Below are 19430 nucleotides of genomic sequence, written 5' to 3' on the forward strand. Positions count from 1 at the left end.
AAATTATTTTATTTGAACTGTAAGATTTGTAATCGCAATGAATAAAATTCCCTATTTTAGATTAGAATAGGCTAAAATGGTCTTTGTCAATTATGTTAGAATCCTAATCTTAGATCTGCATTATTTCCTTTTCCGTTAAGGATTAGTTATTAAGTTATTATTTTATTAGGAATTATTATTTTCATAGGATCTCTTCAGCTTATATAAGGAACCGTTGCTACTCTAATAAATAATAAAAATTGCTTCTGAAACTCTCGTTTCCCCTCTGGCCACTCCCTTCTCATTATTCTTCTCATCAATTCGTCGCTTCTAAACTGCTATCTCAAAGCAGTAGCCTAACATCCTTCAAATCCACTGCTGCTGCCGCTTCCTTGACTGAAAATTTTGGTTTTCTCCGATACCGAACGGAACTGACACCTACCCTAGAAGGAACTCTCTAAAACCCTAAACTCTCAATTTAGGCATTATAATATATATCAGACTTTCTTAAGATATCTCCAAATCAATTTAAGGATTCATTCTCAATGGCTGCCATGAGGATTAGTATCGCAACAAACACTGAACTAACATCACGTTTTTTTGCGAGCAAGCTAAATCCAACCAACAATGTCTTACTCAATTGTAAACTTCCTTTTCTTTCGATGGCCTCCAGAAGAGTTAGTGTCAATAGCTGTGTTCTTTCGATGTCCGGAAGTGGCAGTAGTACTAGTGAGGGGCTAACATATAAGGATGCTGGAGTAGATATAGATGCTGGGTCTGAGCTTGTTCGAAGAATTGCTAAGATGGCTCCTGGGATTGGAGGCTTTGGCGGTCTTTTCCCTCTGGGTAATAATATAATTCTTTTTATTTATCTGATTATCTAGGATTTTTCTTAAAATGGGTTACTTGTCTTGTGATTGAAAAATTAATATTTAGTAATTTCTTGTGACTTAATAAGCTGTTGAAATCCTTTTTTTGGGTTATTGTGTTAATTTGCTAATGAATTTCTTTTGTGCAGGTGATTCTTATCTTGTTGCTGGCACTGATGGCGTGGGAACTAAACTTAAGCTGGCATTTGAAACTGGAATCCATGATACCATTGGGATTGATTTGGTGAATTTTTTTTTTGGAAAAAAAAAAAAGTCTTGTTACTGTTAGTAGTAGTTTCTAATGTAATTAGTTTCTAATGTAACTCTCTTTTAGGTTGCAATGAGCGTCAATGATATTGTTACTTCCGGGGCTAAGCCATTGTTTTTCCTAGATTACTTTGCGACAAGCCACCTAGAAGTTGATCTTGCTGAAAAGGTATATGTGTCAGTCATAATTGTTGGGATGTATGAACCATGTCAATTATTTTGCTGCAGCAAACTTGTGTTGATCCTCTTTATTTGTTCTTCAGGTCATAAAAGGTATTGTTGATGGTTGCCAACAATCTGATTGTGTTCTTCTAGGAGGGGAGGTGTGTATTTTTTTTGCATCCATTCTATTAGTTATATTTGTTATTAAGTGTTTAGTTCTTATTTTTCCATGCAAATGTCATTTTAGTACTGCATTTGAAGATAAAGAAAATCTAAATTAGAATATACTTATTTAGTAATGACAAGTTCATCCTGTCTTGAAATGCTCAGGGAGCTACCACAAATGTTGGCTCCCACCTAAAGGGACTGTTCTTAGTATTAGGAAAGAAGAGATCATAAGAGTCCAACAGAATCACATCTTATCAATTGTCCTTGCTGTTGTCTGGTAGCCAAATAACATATCCGTTCAATATGTAATTTTTTATTAATTTTAACTGTTACAATCATTCTGAAATATTAGCATTGTGGGATATGGATATTTGTTTATTTGTTGCTCTCAAAATTAGATTGACTATTGTTTATTCAACTTGTTTAGTTAAGCTTGCTGAATCTGCTGTGCCTTTCAGACTGCAGAGATGCCTGATTTTTATGCAGCGGGCGAGTATGATCTCAGTGGTTTTGCAGTTGGCATTGTTAAAAAGGATTCAGTTGTTGACGGGAAAAACATTGTGCCTGGAGATGTACTCATTGGCCTACCATCTAGTGGAGTCCATTCCAACGGTTTCTCTCTTGTAAGAAGGTCATAATTGCTATCTCATGTTGAAATTTGCCTAAAGGCTTGATTGACCACATAAAGTATATTTGTTGCAGTAGCTTTCTTCCAAATGAAGATTGATGAATACCAAAATCAAATACTGAGGTTTGAACTTGTGCCTCTTAACAGGGTTTTGGCCCAAAGTGGCCTTTCTCTGAAGGACCAACTTCCTAGTGAAAATACTACATTGGGTGAAGCTTTGATGGCTCCAACCGTTATCTATGTCAAGCAGGTTTTTTCATTAACCTCTATTTAACCTAGGTGGCTGCCCATTGCCATGCTAACTAATGCTAAAACATAAATCTTTTGGTTAATAGGTGCTGGACATAATTAGTACGGGAGGAGTAAAAGGGATAGCACACATCACTGGTGGTGGTTTTACAGACAATATACCACGAGTGTTCCCGAAAGGCCTGGGTGCCGTCATCTATGAGGACTCTTGGAAAGTTCCAGCTGTATTCAAATGGATCCAACAGGTGAAAAGCAATTTTCTGTTTTGTGCTACTGGATTCTATATCTGTGTTTAATGATTTTTCCGAGATTGATCATCATGTTCAAGTTTTGAGAGTTATGAAGTGTGTTTTTATAGGCTTGATTTTTATAAATGCATTATTTGATTATGTTGCATCTCTGTTGTTCAGTAGTTACACGCGTCTTTCACTTAATTTTGGCTATTGACTGTCTGTTTTAGGCTGGAAGAATAGAAGATAGTGAGATGAGGCGAACTTTTAACATGGGCATTGGGATGGTTCTTGTTGTTAGCAAAGAGACCTCCCACACAATACTTGAGGGAGGACGTGGAGGATACGAAGCCTATCACATTGGTGAGGTTGTGAATGGTGAAGGAGTGAGCTATAGCTAAATTGTATATTGCTTTTAAATTATTTCATTGATGAGGTAAAAAAAAACATGGCCAGATTATTGTTTTCGTACTCTCAACCTTCACAGCTGCAATAGATTTTGTCAGTATATTATAATCTTCTTAGTGTTTGGCTGCTTAAGTGTCAATGGATTTTTGAATTGCGTGTATATTTATATGTTTATACATATATATATATATCTAAAATGTCATAGCATTGTAAATTATTAAATTTTATTGTCCTCCAGCTTCCAGTTATATAATTGTATTCGTTCAGTTAAAAGATCATATGAGGAACGAATTTTTGTATATCATGTAGAATAATAAGAATTTGTTGACGAAGGGATCTTTGAAATGAAGTTCTAAGCATCTGTTTCTCATACTCTGGTTAAAATCAGAGCTGGATACCTAAACTCAGATGTGGAGTTCAATTGTGAATTAGAAAAATTGTTGGTGACGTGTTATTTGTCAAGGGAGTTATTAACCTAATAACAGTATTAGTTGAAATGTTCAATATCAGGCTTCTGATTGTTATGCCAAGTGCCTGCGGTAAATTTTTCATGTTATAAATTTTATATGGATGACATGGTCTTTGAATTTGCTGAACAGCTTTGATGCATTTTGATCTCACATCCGTGTGTTGGCATGCCGAATGAAACTGACATTTGTGCACAGTTGGCAATAATAATGTGTGGATGCTATCTGAGCCCATAATCTGGTTTATGTGAATGTTTGGGAAGCATCATGCTAATAGATTATGTGAATGTTTGGGAATGTTTGGGAAGCTGTGGCTTGTTTCAACGCACAGCTGTTATGGGATGTAATCCCAATGTTAGAAACAAATGTTTGATTGACAATAAACATTGCCTCAAAACCAATGTTTATGACAATAAACGTGCGCAAAAATCCTCTCTTCCTCGCGTGCATGGCTTCCTAGCACAGCCCCTCCCCTCAAGCACGGTGACGCCGTCGTTTAGTTCCTAGATTTGATGCATGTTTTTTATGACTTTGGTTTTGGCCTTATTGTTATAACGGGTATTATTTTTGGGTGTAAATTATATAATTAGTTGAATATGGGCTGACTTAGGCTGTGTAAATAGAATTATGAGCAACTTTGTTGCCAATATTTTGATAAAGAAACTAAGCGTTGTAAATGGTAGAAAAAAGTTGCTTTCTTTTGTTGGGGCCGTGTCTGTTTATTAAGTTATTCGATTGTTTGAATAATAGAAAGTATTCTAAATGTCATAAGTTTTCCATGTTGGACAAGTGGAACATCAAGTCTCCTTAATTCTGATTGTAATTAAGTGTTCAAAGTTGATAATTAATGTGGAATATTCCGAAAAGACACTGATTGAAGCATATTTGTTAACATATGACATTATTTGAAGTTAGTTTGGAAGGGAGTTTGGTGCGTTGTGGAGAAGAAACATCAGTTGAAGCATATAAAGAGACACTGGGAAGTTGATATAATTAGGAACCTAATTTTTTTAAGTTGATAAAATTAGGAACCTAATTTTTTTCCACGCCCCCTCCGCCCCTTTCGTGACTAGTTGAAAAATCTAAACCGAATCGAACTGAATTTAAGAACCGAATCGAACCAAATATAAGAACCGAATTGGTTTGTTTCGATTTTGGTTCCCACTCTTAAGACCCGATCGGTTTTGGTTCGGTTCGGAGCCCGAACCAAACCGGAATATGCCCACCCGTAATAAGTTCAACCAAGTTTTGCCTTTGGAAATGGCCTTAACTACCCTCGGAAACATTACTATTCCAACCATAATTTAACCTAAAGAATTACAAGATACTTCTTTTTTTCTTCAATGGCCCACATAATTTATTTATTTAATATTATTATTCCAAAACTTTTTTTTTTGGAATAATTGTATTACCAATGCAACATAATCAACAAAATAGTGATAGTGACACACAAAATACATTAAATGTACCTTCTTTAATTTCAAAGATTGATAGAAATCACATCCACCAATAAGAAGTACGACAACAGATCAATTTTAATAGTATATATATTTTTTGGTTTTTTTTTTTTGTTTGGGGGGGGAGGGGGGGCGCCGGCCAAGAATCCCATATGTGTACACAAAATGATCTCGTGTCTTGAATTTCACAAGCATCTTCCACTTAATCACAAGTGCAATACTCTATAAAACTAAAATCATCCCATATGTGTACACAAAATCATCTTCTCCACCCCCATCATCATTTTCGTCCTACAAAGCAGTATCCTACATGAACGAAAAACTTTTTAACCATTAAATTATCAAATGAGTAACAGGTATAACAAAAAATTCTATATTATATTTGAACAATCACTTTGTATAAAACTAAGCATAAGTACTATAACCAATATCTGCTTAAGAAGCCTAACAAAATATGAGACTTCAGCAAAGGATAATAATCATAAGTGCAATACTCTGTGTACATAAGCAAATATGCTATATTTGGAGTCACCAGCAAGACTAAGGCCCTAAATTAGCAAATATTTACTAACCTATAAATTTGGACATAAGTCCCCCATACAAGTTGTAAAAAAATGCAACAGCACCATCAGAAGATTTACGCTCTTGCAATAAATCTGATCTATCAGTAACAAAACCCTATTATGGTCAGTTTCTATAGATTTTGAAAGTGGAAAAAAAAATTATCAAAAAAGGTGAAAAAATTATTTTAAAAAAAGCTTCAATGTAGAATGAAAATTAATAATTTGTCTCATGCACTTGACTTTCCAAGCTCAAGCTTCATTATTCTTTTCAACTTCTTCACTTCCTTCTTCAAAAACTATTACACAATCATGAATATAAACAATCAGTATGCAACAATTGCATCTAAATGACCCATCTTTTTCTCAAAGTTATTACCTGAATTGCATACTCTTTAGATTCAAGGGACTGACATGTACACTTAGAGGAGGCAGCAAACAATTTTCAAGCAGATGTATATTGCTATACGAACCACTTCACATCCCAAATAGAAGCAATTTGAAAAGCAAAAAAGAAATAGAGCACTGTCTTCCACCACCATCGGCTGCCTAAATGGGTTTCATTGAATCTACAAGTCATAGGCTTTCAATTAAGATATGATCAATGAATAAATGAGAAAATGAATCCTATCAATAGAAAATAAGTCACGAAAAATTCAAGTTGTAAAATTATGCAGATATTAGATTTCCAAGATGATATAATAATTCAAGAATATATGCAAAGAATTAGGAATGCCAATGTCAATGGTCTCAATATAAAATACAAACTAAGCTGCCCAAAAACGAGAGAGAGGATGAAGAAGTGAATGAATACTAATGTTTCATTTCTCCTTCTACAAACAAAGTTTTGCTTTGTCAGAAGGTATAAGTATTTTTGAATCTTTGAAACTTTAAAAATAATTTTTCTTATGCAAACTCGCTGCCAGCTGAAGAGCAAATGATATAATAATTCAATAATATATGCAAAGCATAAATATCAACAGCGTCAATTATCATAACTAACAAATTTGTTTTGACGAATACCACTTGATATTCAAGAGTAATATGCATAAGAAACCCCTAGACTCAAATCAAATAATGCCACTTGATATTCAAATGTGGAGCAGCATATATATATATATATATTAGAACTTTGCAAAGCAAGTAGACACCATAGTTACGTATATGACTACAACTTTATTAGAAGGTGACACCTGCAAAGCTTGTATTGAGAAAGCTTGGAAGCATCAGCCCCCAGCTCCAGAGATCCTACAACCTGATTCGAATATACTGTCAAATACCTGCAACTCTATTCGGAGGTGCTCTCACAATATTCCCATTTTATAAAACTTTGGCATCCTAAACACAATTACACAACCAAGAAACACAGATGACAAAATGAGAATAACTGAAGATAAGATATGGTAAAAGAAACTCAGATAGATAAAAAATCCAATTGCAAGATGCAAGTACAGTAGTTCAATTACATCTTGCTGTACTCTTTTCCCCACTTTTGAAATATCTAATCAAGCCACGATATAATACCCCTGGATTTCCTTTGAATGTTCCTAAACATTATCTTCAATACCTAAAGAAAATTGACTTTCTACAATAGTATTTTCCAATCATATTAAGATGTTTTAATCAAATAAAGCAAATAGGTGAAAACTCGATTAACCAAACAAGCATGGTTGTGCACTCTATGCTCCTAAATCAAGAAAAATACTGATACTATTATATTAGGCTAATTGAAGGGGGGGAAAAAAAACCCTTTGAAAAGCTTAAAGACTTTAGTCTGAATGCTAAATCCTTGCTTAATACACTCATTAATCCTAAATTAATTACACATTAACTGCACCAGAGTTATCACAAAGACAACTTAATTACAGAATCATGTTAACGAATCAAGTAATTACCTATTAAATTTTAAGGGACTTGGTGAAATTCAAGTCATTAAAGCCTAGAAAGTAAGACTTTAATAAAATTGAAATGCATGAAACGAAAGCAAAACAATCGAAAGATGAACGAAAATTACAGGTATCGAATCTAGATCAAGAGATGCCTACAAAGAATTGATGATTTGACTCGGAAAGACACGGAAGATGCATAAAATTGTGAATCTACAACTCTAAAACCCTAGAAAATTTATGAAGTTAAAGCAAAATCATGAAGAGGGAGATGGATTGGAGAAAGTATAGGAAAAGCTAAAAGGAATTAAAAATTTTCCAGCTAAGAATTCTGAGAAGTAAGTTTACCTTGAGGTGCTTCTACGCGAACGAGATACTGAAAGTGAGAGAGCGGCAGACGCCGGGATGAAGAGTAGCGTCTCCCCTTTGTTCTTTTGAATTTTCTTTTAATTAATTTGTATAAATTAAAATGTCTTATTGAATTTATGGGCTTTATTTACAACGAAAGGGTTGGGCTTAATTTTAACTGGCTTTGGTACTTTTGTATGAACAAATAATATTTTATTTATAATTTTTTTATATTTATAGGATTTATTTTAAAAACAAAAGGACTTAGTAAATACAACAACCAAGGCTGTAACTCAGAATTTAAAGATGATTTTTTTGGGGAGTTTAAAAATTTTACTTTAATTTAGTATTATATTTCCTACCACAAATTCAATGTTATCAAAGGTAAATTACCCAAAACTTTATTATTTTTTTAATAATTTTCTGACAACTCCTTTATGCTCTTGAACAAAGTGCTTATTATCAAGGCAAACAATGCCCTCCAAATATTTTGGTCGGAAATACAGCTTTTTGTCTGTAGAGATAATTGACATTTTTCATCGAAAGACCAATATATTATATATTAGGAGAGGGCTACCAACCCTCACATGAATAGTATTTGGCTGTTCACATGAATAGTGTTTGGTTGTGGGTCTCTGTGGGATCTACAACTAAATTTGTGAGTGAGCTGTAACTTACAGTATGTTAGCAAGCTCCATTAATGTAATAGGCACATTCGTAAATCTAAAGACGAAATTTCATGCATCATCTTTAACTTCAATTGCCACATCCTGCTGGGGAGATTTATGGATAAAATTATGTTACAACTTGTGCACCATTTCTCTCTTTTGTCTTTTAATTTACAGTTTATTTGTAAGTATCATGATAATTTCATTTTCTCATTCTCTCCTTCTCGTCCATATTCTAGTCTATATTCTCCATTTAATCATTAATCAACTAGTCATGAACCCCTTTTGGAAAAAAACAACCATTAATCAACTAACGGTAAATCATTTGCTCTGTCGCATAAGAGCCTAATTACTAAAGTTTATATAATTTGAAAGGACAATGCCTTTCTCACTAAGAATAGAAAAATGCATCAATGCCTTATTTTAATCAATTTAATGGAAAATAACTCCCTAATTATTTATTGAAAAAACTCAATCAAAATATTCAATTTCTTATATTCTGATTTCAATCTATTTAAATAGAAAAAATGCTTCCTAATTGATTGTCTCAACTTTCCCTGATTTTTGAAATACAGATAAGCATATAGCTACTTTCATTATTATTTGAGTAGAATTATTTGTACTCTAAATATTGCTTTGAACACTTTATCCCAACAAAAACTATCTAGGTTACTTGACTTTGCACTTGTTTGTTAAATGTCTAAAGTTTGAAATTTTATTAATTTCAAATCTTTTTTAAAATTTACTTGTTTATTTTTTTGTAACTTATACTTGATTTTTTGACATTTACATTTGAATACAAAAAGTAAATTTTTGTGACTTTTATTTAAATATATATTCTAAAATATCTCTATAAAATATACTTATTTCCAAAATTATAAAACTAATCCCTTTTTTATTTTAATTTACAAGGACATAAATATCATTATAAATGTTTTAGATGATTTTTATTTATAAAAACAAATAAGATGCCACTTATACTCAGATATTTTTTTTAAAAAAATATGTCATTCAAATATTCGTATTAGACCTATTCAGAATTCAAAAAAATACAGACCCATTCAAACTTCAGATAAAAAAACAAAGATTACATTTTCTTTACTTAAAACACTAATAAAACTATTTACCACACTACTTTTATGAGATTTAACACATACTAACAACAATATAATTAGTCAAGTTGTAAACAAAGTATTTAACATAGTTTTAGTTATTAAATTTTTCTTTATTTTTGTTAAATATTGAATTTTACACCCAAGATAATTTGCAATAAGAATATAATAAAAAAATTATTCCATAGATAATACTCTAAAGAAAAAAAAGAAGAAGAAAAAAGAGACAAAGAGATGAAGAAAATTAAGGAGAAGGGCCTCTAAAAAGAAAAAGGTTCTTTTACAGTGTTTTTGTTTTATTTTATTTTTTTAAAAATAAAAAGTATCACATACTTTGTAGTAAAAAATTTTTCTCAAAATTGATTTATTCATTATTCATTTAAATATTAATTAAGATGTCAGAAATAAGGTGTGAGAAATTGAGAATTATAAATTAAATAATGAGTGTACTATACGGGTGTTCGAAGCAATTATATAATATTGATTTATAATAAATTTTTTTTAATAGTAAGTTATATGATGAGTGTTTTTATAATACATATTTTTATTAAAATTATAGTATTTAAAATATTTTTTGAAGTGTTAATAGTCCCACTCTTATCATTTATATATAACGAAACTTTGACAGCTAATTTCAATGTCTTTTATATGTGAAACTTTGTAATTTTTTCTTTCTCTATTTTGTTAAGCAGAAGCAGGTTTGCTATGAAGGTAAAGGATTGGCATTGAACAAATTTGCGAGAAATCAAACCTTCCAATGACTGATAACTGATGCTAAAGATCCAGATGGAAGTTGCTTGAGAAAAAAAGGCAATAAAAGTTTCAGGACTTCAAAATTTTAAAGTAGCTTAATTATATACATGCTGTAACTAATTGATCAAACTCACCCTATAAACAAGTTAGCTTAACATTAAAATATTATTTAGTGACTCATGCCTTCATAATTGCCATCGCGACTGTTGCAGACATTCAATTTTATTATGGCAGCAACATGTCTTTAACAGGTAAGTGTCGGAGAAAAAGACAAAGGAAGAAAATAAAATGATTTAAAAAAATTAAATATATCCTACCAAAAACTTTTATTAAAATATCGGTGTAAATAATATTTTATAGGTGCAAATAATCCTCTCCTATTTTTAATTATCTAGCTAATTATTTACAGATTTGATACAATTTGGATGTATGTGTTAAAAATTTGAAACCTTCGATATTTTAGAATTTCAGTATACAATTGGAATTGTAGTGCCATCATCAAAGTTTACATATCCTACTGTTGAAACCAGTCTTTCATTAGATTCACATCACAACAAGACTAAAAATGGAGTAACATGCAACAGTTGCAAGATATGTAGACCTGAGATTTATTTGTGTTATTGGGGATCTTGTTGATGTTGAATTTTGTTGGCCCCCATTCAACTCATCATGTGACATGAACATAAACGATTCTCATTTTTTTAGTATGAAATATACACTATTCAATAATAAATTCATTACTTATGATTTTCACTCGTCAAACTTGTGTTTATTAGACATATGTACGATTATGCAATAAAATTATGACATGCATATGTGAAAGATTTTTTTTTTTAAAACCCATCTTAATCTTAATAGAAAGCACTAGTAATGTCACACTCTAAACCCAAAAAGTTTTAAAGATGATTTTTCTATTAATCAACATCTTAAGGGTGTGAAAACATATTGATAATAAGACAATTTAAACATTTGTGAAGTTATTAAAATTTGAGTTCAGTAAAATAACTCCACACTTATCAAGTCACAGAAACTCTCATAATTTAATTACCCATGTCAAAAAGTCTTCTAAGACTGAGGGAACCAAGAAATGTGAGCAACTTTCTAAATTCATCACACGTTAGATCCGTTAGTCATTTGAGTATTATAGTAAATTATAGAGAGTATAAAAAACTAAGTAAGCAAATTAATTTTTCATAACGTGCATGAAATAGCATGTGTAAAAACTTACTTTCATTCATAGGTTTTACATTTCACAAATCACTAGCAAAAACTCACTCTTATTTTAGGAATACCCACACCTTGTTACCACTTAGTAGGACTTTACATTTCGCCTATTATATAATGAGTTTGAGTCATCCATTGGTGACTTACCATACATATCACACATAACAATGCCAAAAGAAAAGCCACACATATGGAAAGGCTTCATATAAGCATGTAAGTGCCTACGAAGCAAATAAAAACTCATCACAACTTCACTTGTCATTTTAAAAAATATGGATCTGCATATGGCACTTAGCATTATGAGTGGCACTTAATGCACATTCACCCTCGAGATGTGGCTCCTATATAGTCTCAAAATTCAAAAGGTTGCCTCCAATACTAACTCTTATAAAACTTAGTATAATAATAAATTTCATTAATAAAATCGTAAACTTGCAAATACAATTAATAAACGTAATTCCTTTTATATAAAGACTTGTAAGAACATCACATGTTCATGCTTAGCCTAATGCATGTACTTGTCAAATGTATTTGCCAAAAACATCCATAATTCACATATCAAAGTAATGTTTCTAAAATTCATACAAATGTATATGTTCATTATGATCTGAGTTTAAAGTCTAGTTTAATTATCTCTCAATAATCGCAGCGATAAGCTTAACCTTATAATGTACCCACCGAAACCTTAAGCACCCCTACAATTATCCAAAATTTTTACTCTCCAATAATATAAGCCACCAAATATCTTTATCCACCTCTCAAACTTCTTTGATGGCCAACCAAGAAGGAAGAGAAGCTTAAGTCATTTATTTATAGGTAGAGTACAAGGGCTATTAAGGATGAGAAAAAGACTAAAATACCCTTACCTAATGAAATGACGAATATGGCCTTGGCTAAAATTAGGCCTAATAACAAATAATCCAAGCACCAACATCAAGTTAATACTAATATTAATATTAATTGTAGTAACAAATACAATGACAATAATATTGATATAATAAAAAAGATTAACAATCAAATACAAAAATAAATCAATAATCACAACAATGAAGTCAAAATAATACTAATAATTACTTATTTAATTTTCGGGTAAAAACAACCCTCTCCCACTTAAACGAATTTAGCTCTCGAAATTCGATAGTTCATTACTTGAACAATTTTTGGGTTATTTCATAGGCATTTCCTCTTCTTTTTCCCACATTGTGTCTTCCTTTGAGTGATTTCACCATAAAATTTTCACCAAGGCTAATTTTCTGGCATTTTTCGATCTAAGATTTTAATATGGATCTTCTTATAAGTGAGACCATCGCTAAATTAATGTGGCTCCAAACTTAACGCATGAGAAGAGTTAGCAATATACTTGCGTAGTATGGATACATGAAATACTCCATGAACTTCAGATAATAATAGATGAAAAGCAAGTCCAAAAGCTGCATCTCCTACCCTTTCAAAAATCTCAAAAGGGCTAATACACTTAGGGCTTAACCTTCCTTTCTTAGCAAATCTCATAACTCCCTTCACGGTGGTTATATTACCGAACATATTATTGCCCACTCCAAACTCCGATTTTGTTCTTTGGTTGTCTGCTTGGCTCTTTTGTCTGGCTTGAGCCACTTTCATTCTTTTACTTATTTCTCAATAGCTTCATAAAGTGTCATCCTAATAAATGATTGATAACTGTTAGTGTCCAAAAACTCTACCAATAACAAGTGCTTGTCCCAACTACCTTTGGAATCCAACACACAAGCCCTCAATATATCCTCGAGAATTTGAATGTTCCTTTTAGATTGTCCGTTGGTTTGTGCGTAAAAAGCAGTGCTAAATTCAACTTGGTGCCTTATAGTCTTGTGTAAACTCATTAAAATATTGAAATGAATCGTAGTTTTCTATTCGAAACAATAGAAACCGGCACTCCATGGAGCCTCAAAATTCCATCAACATACAGTTCTACAAACTTATCCATAGAATAAACTTTACATATAGGAATAAAATGTGCAGACTTGTTCAACCTGTCCCCAATCACCCAAATTGTATCCTTTGTTTTTTTTTTGGTGTTTTTGGCAATCCTAAAAGAAGATCCATGCCTAGATATTCCCACTTCCATTATGACACCATTAAAGGTTGTGACAATCTTGACGGTCTTTGATGCTCAGCCTTGACTTGCTAACATTTCAAGCATTCTTCAACATACTTTGCAATCTTCCTCTTCATATTAGCCCACCAATAAATAGCTGGAAGATCCTGGTACATTTTCGTACTCTTAGGGTGAATAAAGTAGGAAGAACTATGAGCTTCAGTCAGGATCGCTTTCTTCGACTTAAGAATGTTTACCACACAAAATCTTCCATTAAATTTTAATGATCTATCATTAGACATTATAAATTAAGCCCGACCTTTTACATATAGAAATTTCCTTCACGATCTTCTTCAAGAATTCATCACTACTTTGCACTTCTTTGATTCTTTCAATGAAAATAGGTTGCATAGATAAAGTGGCTATGTATGCTTTTTTATTAACTTCAACCATTCCAACGCCAAGCTTTTGTGAATTAAAAAAAAAAGCCTTTGAGAGATAACAAGTACAGCCACATATCCAGAGATTTCCTACTCACAACTGTAACTACAATAGCTTTCCCTGGATCGTAGTTTATCACATAATCATTATCTTTGACTAGCTCGAGCCACCACATTTCCCTTATATTTAACTTCTTCTATGTGAAGAAGTACTTAAGGCTTTTATGATTTGTGTATATTTCACACATTTCCCTAAAAATATAATACCTTTAAATTTTAAGAGCAAAAGCTACTATCATTAATTCTAAATCATGAGTAAGGTAATTCCACTTAAAATTCTTTAGCTGTCGTATAAACCATCGACTTCCTATTCGGCATCAAAACACCATCAAGTCCCTGGACCCTGGTGAAAAGCATCATTAGATCACATATTTACCAGATCTAAAATGAATTGCTAATATGAGAGTCGTAACTAGCTATTGCTTCAATTTTTGGAAACTCGGCTCACACTCTTCTGGCCATTGAAACTTGACATTCTTCCTGGTTAGTTATGTTAAGGCGAAGCTAACTTGGAAAATCCTGCAATAAATTTTCTATGAACTTCACTAAAATTAGCAAATCTAGGCTAGCTCACCATTGCTTCAATCTTGCTTGGAGCTGCTTAGATTCCTTCTGAAGAGATGACTTGCCCCAAGAATGAAATTCAATCCAACCATAATTCGCACTTTTTGACTTTTGTGTAAAGCTACTTTCTCTTAGCACTTGTAGAACCTTCCTCAAATATACCAAACTTTCATTTATGAACACAATCATAAATTTGTCCAACAAACCCTTGAATACATGGTTCACAAGATCTATAAAAATAGCAATGCATTTGTCAATCCAAATGGCATCATTATAAACTTATAATTGTTAGGAAATTGGTGGGTGAAGCAGACACGCAGCTAAAATAAAATTAGAAGAAAAATAAAGAACAAGCACAAAAGAGAACACTATAAATTACGTGATTCGGCTTTTAGCCTACGTTCACAGGCAAAGACAGAAGGAAAATATTATACTAGTGAAAAGGAGTTACAAGTACTATAATATTTTAGCTCACTACCAAAAACCCTAATACACCCAAACTCTCAAATCACTAAACACAAGAGCTTTTATTATTTAAGCTCTACAAAATTCTCTGGTTTTTCTCTCTCACAAATTGAATGCAGAAACCAAAATGGAGGGCTTCCTTTATATAGCCAAAATTGGCTATTATTTTAATTTTTGTTCTTGTTTTCTTTGGGTGGCACCTATTTTTCTTCATATTTCTTCTTTGTTAAAGTTTCCCTTTTTTTTTCTTTCCTTGGGCGGCATCTACTTGGACTTCAATTTGGGTGGATTTTTCATGATTTGGTACCGCCCAAGACTTTGACATTCTCCTCATTGTTTGACACCGCCCAAGACTTTGACATTCTCCCACTTGAAGATTAAATTGAGAATCAATCAATCTTCACACCATCCTTTCTGCTTCGCCATAATCATGTTGCCTACGTTTCTCCTAGGCCACAAGAAGATCTACTCCAAATAAACTTGTCAGCATTTATCGGCTTGGTCAAAACATCTACTAGGTTCTCCTTCGTGTGGCTTTTCTGTAAATCCACAATTCCATCTTCCACTACTCCTCGAGCGAAGTGATACTGGACTCCTATGTGCTTTGTCCTAGAATGAAAGGCTGGATTCCTTGCAATATGCAAGACACTCTGACTGTCACAAAACATAGAAATTTTTTGTGGTTTGTGCCTGAGCTCCTCCAATAACTTTGTATCCAAATAGCTTCCTTGCAAGCTTGTGTAGTTGCCATGTACTATGCTTCTGTTGTAGATAAGGCCACAACGGTCTGCAGTTTTGAAACCCAGCTTACAGCTGCTCCCACAAGTGTAAACACATAGCTAGTAGTGGATTTCATTTTATCAAGATTTACTGCATAATCTGAATCCATATAGTCCCTGACAGTAAACTCTGATCCTCTATAACATAATGCAACATCTGAGGTTCCTCTAATGTATCTTAGAATCCTCTTCACAGCTATCCAATGCTCTCCACCAGGATTCGCCATGTATCGACTAACTGCTCCCACTGCTGATGTATACGGTACTCGAGACATCTCACTCCTCTCTATTTCATTGCTAGGACACATACTTGAGGATAATTTGAAATTAATAGGAAGTAGGGTAAAGATTGACTTACAATCTTGCATGTTGAAGCGCCGCAAGCTTTTCTTCAAGTAATTCCTCTGTGAAAGCCAAATCTTCTTATTATTTTTATCTCGGTGAATTTACATCCCTACAATCTTGTTTGGTGGTCCCAAGTCCTTCATTTCAAACTCCCTAACCAATTGTGCCTTCAATTCTTGGATTCGATATTTGTTGGGGCCTGCTACTAACATGTCATCCACATATAACAACAAAATAATGAAATCATTTTCTGCACAATGGTCTGAACTGAGTCTGTTGTATCCATGGTTCATGATGAAAGAATCAAATCTCTTATACCAACACCTTGACGCCTGTTTGAGACCGTATAGAGATTTGTTCAACCTATAAACCAAGTTCTCATTTCCTCTTTCTGCAAAACCTTCTAGTTGGAGCATATGTATTTCTTCTTCAAATTCTCCATGAAGAAATGCATTTTTCACATCGAACTGCTCAAGATATAAGTCAAATGTAGCACACATCGCCAAGACTTCTCTGACTATTGTGAGTTGAACGACCGGAGAAAATATCTCGTTAAATTCAATACATTCTTTCTGAGCATATCCTTTCACCCCTAGTCTTGTACAATACCGCTCCACTTGGTCACTGCCATCACGTTTGATCTTATAGACCCATTTGTTACCAATAGCTTTTCTTCTGTGTGGTAGTGGTACAAGTTCCCATGTCTTATTCTTATGTAGAGCTTCAATTTCTTCCTGCATTGCTGTCATCCACAAAGAAATATCTGAGCTGTTTAAAGTTTCATGGAAAGTTGAAGGCTCTCCATCCTCTATTAAAAGACAGTACGCAATGTTGATCTCTGTGACATACTCTGAGTGCCACGTTGGCGGTCGTCTCTCACGAGTTGACCGACGAACTTCTGGAGTCTTAGACTCGACTGGTTCTTATTTTTCATGCTCTGGTGCTGCTTTTGAAGAATCTGAATCTTCTAGATTATTTTCCACATATACCGGTACAGTCTCTGACTTTTCTTTTACAGTACTATTATCTCCATTTTTCTTTTGTAGTTGATCTTCTACAAAAAAAAAACATCTCTGTTGATGACGATCTTGTGGGCAATGGGGTCCCACAGACGAAACCCTTTACTTCATCAGCATATCCCAAAAAAATATATCTTCTAGATTTTGCATCCAGCTTTGTTCTTTCTTGAGCATTGTACATCACGTACACAGGACATCCAAATGTATGTAGGTAGGAGTAATCAGCTGGCTTTTCAGTCCATATCTCTATCGCTGGCTTCAGCCCAATTGCTGTAGATGGCGACCGATTTACTATATAATAGGTAGTTTTGGCTGCTTTTGCCCAGAATGAATTGAGTAAACCAGCAGTCCTCAACATAACTCTTATCCATTCTGTAAGAGTTCTATTCATCTGCTCTACCATTCCATTTTGTTGAGGAGTGTATGCCAGCGTGAACTGCCTCTGAATACCTTCTTGCTTACAGAAAGTAAGAAACTCGCCGTCTGTATACTCCACTATTATCTGTCCTCAAGCACTTGATCTTTTTACCAGATTCAAGTTCCACCAGCGCTTTGTATTCTTTAAACACTGAAAATACATCTGACTATTTCTTAATTGGATACACCCAACATATTCTAGAATAATCATCAATGAAAGTCACCATGTACTTTACACCTCCCATAGATATATCCGGTGATTCCCAAACATCAGAATGAATCAAGTCTAGAATGCATTTACTTATAGCAATGGATCTACTGAACTTTAATTTATACTGCTTACTTGTAACACAATGCTCGCAAAATGGTAAACTTACCAATTTGATCACAGGAAGCAATTTTCGCTCAGAGAGAATATTCAAACCTTGTTCTGACATGTGGCCAAGTTTGAAATGCCACATCATCGTTGATTCTTCTCCATTTGACGCGACACACGCATCAGCCTCTTGTAGTGTTTCTCCTTTAAGTATGAATAAATTAGTACCGATCTTTTCTACTTTCATCAATACAAGCGCGCCTTTAACGATCTTCATAATTCCATTATCCACATGAGTTTTGTACCCATGACTATCCATTTGTCCCAAAGACAATAGATTTTTCTTCAGGCTGATGACTTATCGTACCTCCCTAATTGTGCGAATTGTACCATTAAATATTTTTATTTTAATAGTACCAATACCAGCGATCTCCAAGGCATGACCATTATTCATATATACAGATCCTCCTGAGATATGTTCATATGTGTGGAACCATTCTCTCCAAAAGGTCATGTGCCAGGTAGCTCTTGAGTCTATACGCCAGACATCAGATAGTCATTTTCTGCATTCTGAAACAGTTATTGCCTCGCTGTAGAGGATTTCGCCATCATCTGAGGTACTTGCTACACACCCTTGAGCATTTGATGACTCATGTTCTTTGCACTTTTTTCTCTTTTGGCTATTCCAACACTATTTCTTGATGTGCCATTTCTTGCCACAGTTATATCATTTAACATTCTTCTTACTTCTGGATTTTGATCTACCATGATTGCGACTCCCACTTGGGCCACGTTCTGTTGATCTCCCTCTCGACATCGATAGCGCCTCTGCTTACTGCGAACTTGCTTGTCTGTTTTCCTTATTTTTCTGCCTGCTCTCCTAATTTAATACGGAGACTACAACATCGTCGAAAACTAGACTGTCCACTGGATTATTGTTCGTCAGGTTGATGATGAGTTGAGCATACGAATCTGGTAGACTTTGAAGTAGAAGCTCTGCACGTTCATTTTCTTCTATATTATGACCCAACGTTGTGAGTTGTGAAAATAGAGTCTTCAATGTGTTGATGTAGTCAGTCACCATTGTAGATTCCGCCATTCGAAGAGTATAAAGTTTCCACTTCAAGAAGATTTTGTTGTGTAGTGACTTGGTCTCGTACAATTTTGTGAGAGTTTGCGGTAACCACCAAGGTCGTCATACAAGACTAAGCCGACTCACTCCGAGGGGACTTTCGAGCATTCCATGATAAGTTGTAGAAATTGTGTAGCTTTGTGCAAAGTGAGCTACGAGCGATCAGTGCGGAAGTCAACGAAGTCCGCTAGGATTGGGCTTGGCACAAGTGTACACTCACACCTAGCTCAGTTTCAACAAGCTCGAGTGATGCGCGCCGAATCGACGTGTCGAAACCTGACATCTAAGATGGTGCATATAATGCCACTGTCGTCGATAACTTCCTATTTAGGATAGAGCAATACTTCGATGCCATGGATGTTCATGACAATGCATCGAAAGTAG

General features: G+C 33.8%; 1 protein-coding gene and 1 long non-coding RNA gene across 3 annotated transcripts; one reads left to right on the forward strand and one right to left on the reverse strand.

The window, feature by feature from the left end:
* Positions 1-230: 230 nt before the first annotated feature.
* LOC127902964 (phosphoribosylformylglycinamidine cyclo-ligase, chloroplastic/mitochondrial-like) lies at positions 231-3068 on the forward strand. The gene is made up of 8 exons (XM_052443098.1): positions 231-825; positions 998-1092; positions 1183-1284; positions 1379-1438; positions 1904-2076; positions 2221-2323; positions 2409-2567; positions 2783-3068. Exons 1-8 carry the CDS (start codon positions 525-527, stop codon positions 2951-2953), a joined length of 1164 nt encoding a protein of 387 aa, XP_052299058.1. The 5' UTR covers positions 231-524; the 3' UTR covers positions 2954-3068.
* A 1814-nt stretch (positions 3069-4882) lies between these two features.
* Positions 4883-7839, reverse strand: LOC102611334 (uncharacterized). Of its 2 annotated transcripts, none has more exons than XR_008055644.1 (4): positions 7679-7837; positions 6638-6782; positions 5824-6013; positions 4883-5190 (listed from the first exon to the last, which is right to left on the reverse strand). It is a non-coding gene; the product is annotated as an uncharacterized LOC102611334 (long non-coding RNA). The 2 variants fall into 2 exon arrangements; XR_003061999.2 differs by lacking the exon at positions 4883-5190 and adding an exon at positions 5628-5743 and having other exon boundaries at positions 7679-7839.
* Positions 7840-19430: the final 11591 nt, after the last annotated feature.

Source organism: Citrus sinensis, chromosome 1 (genome assembly GCF_022201045.2).
Source record: "Citrus sinensis cultivar Valencia sweet orange chromosome 1, DVS_A1.0, whole genome shotgun sequence".
NCBI lineage: Eukaryota > Viridiplantae > Streptophyta > Magnoliopsida > Sapindales > Rutaceae > Citrus > Citrus sinensis.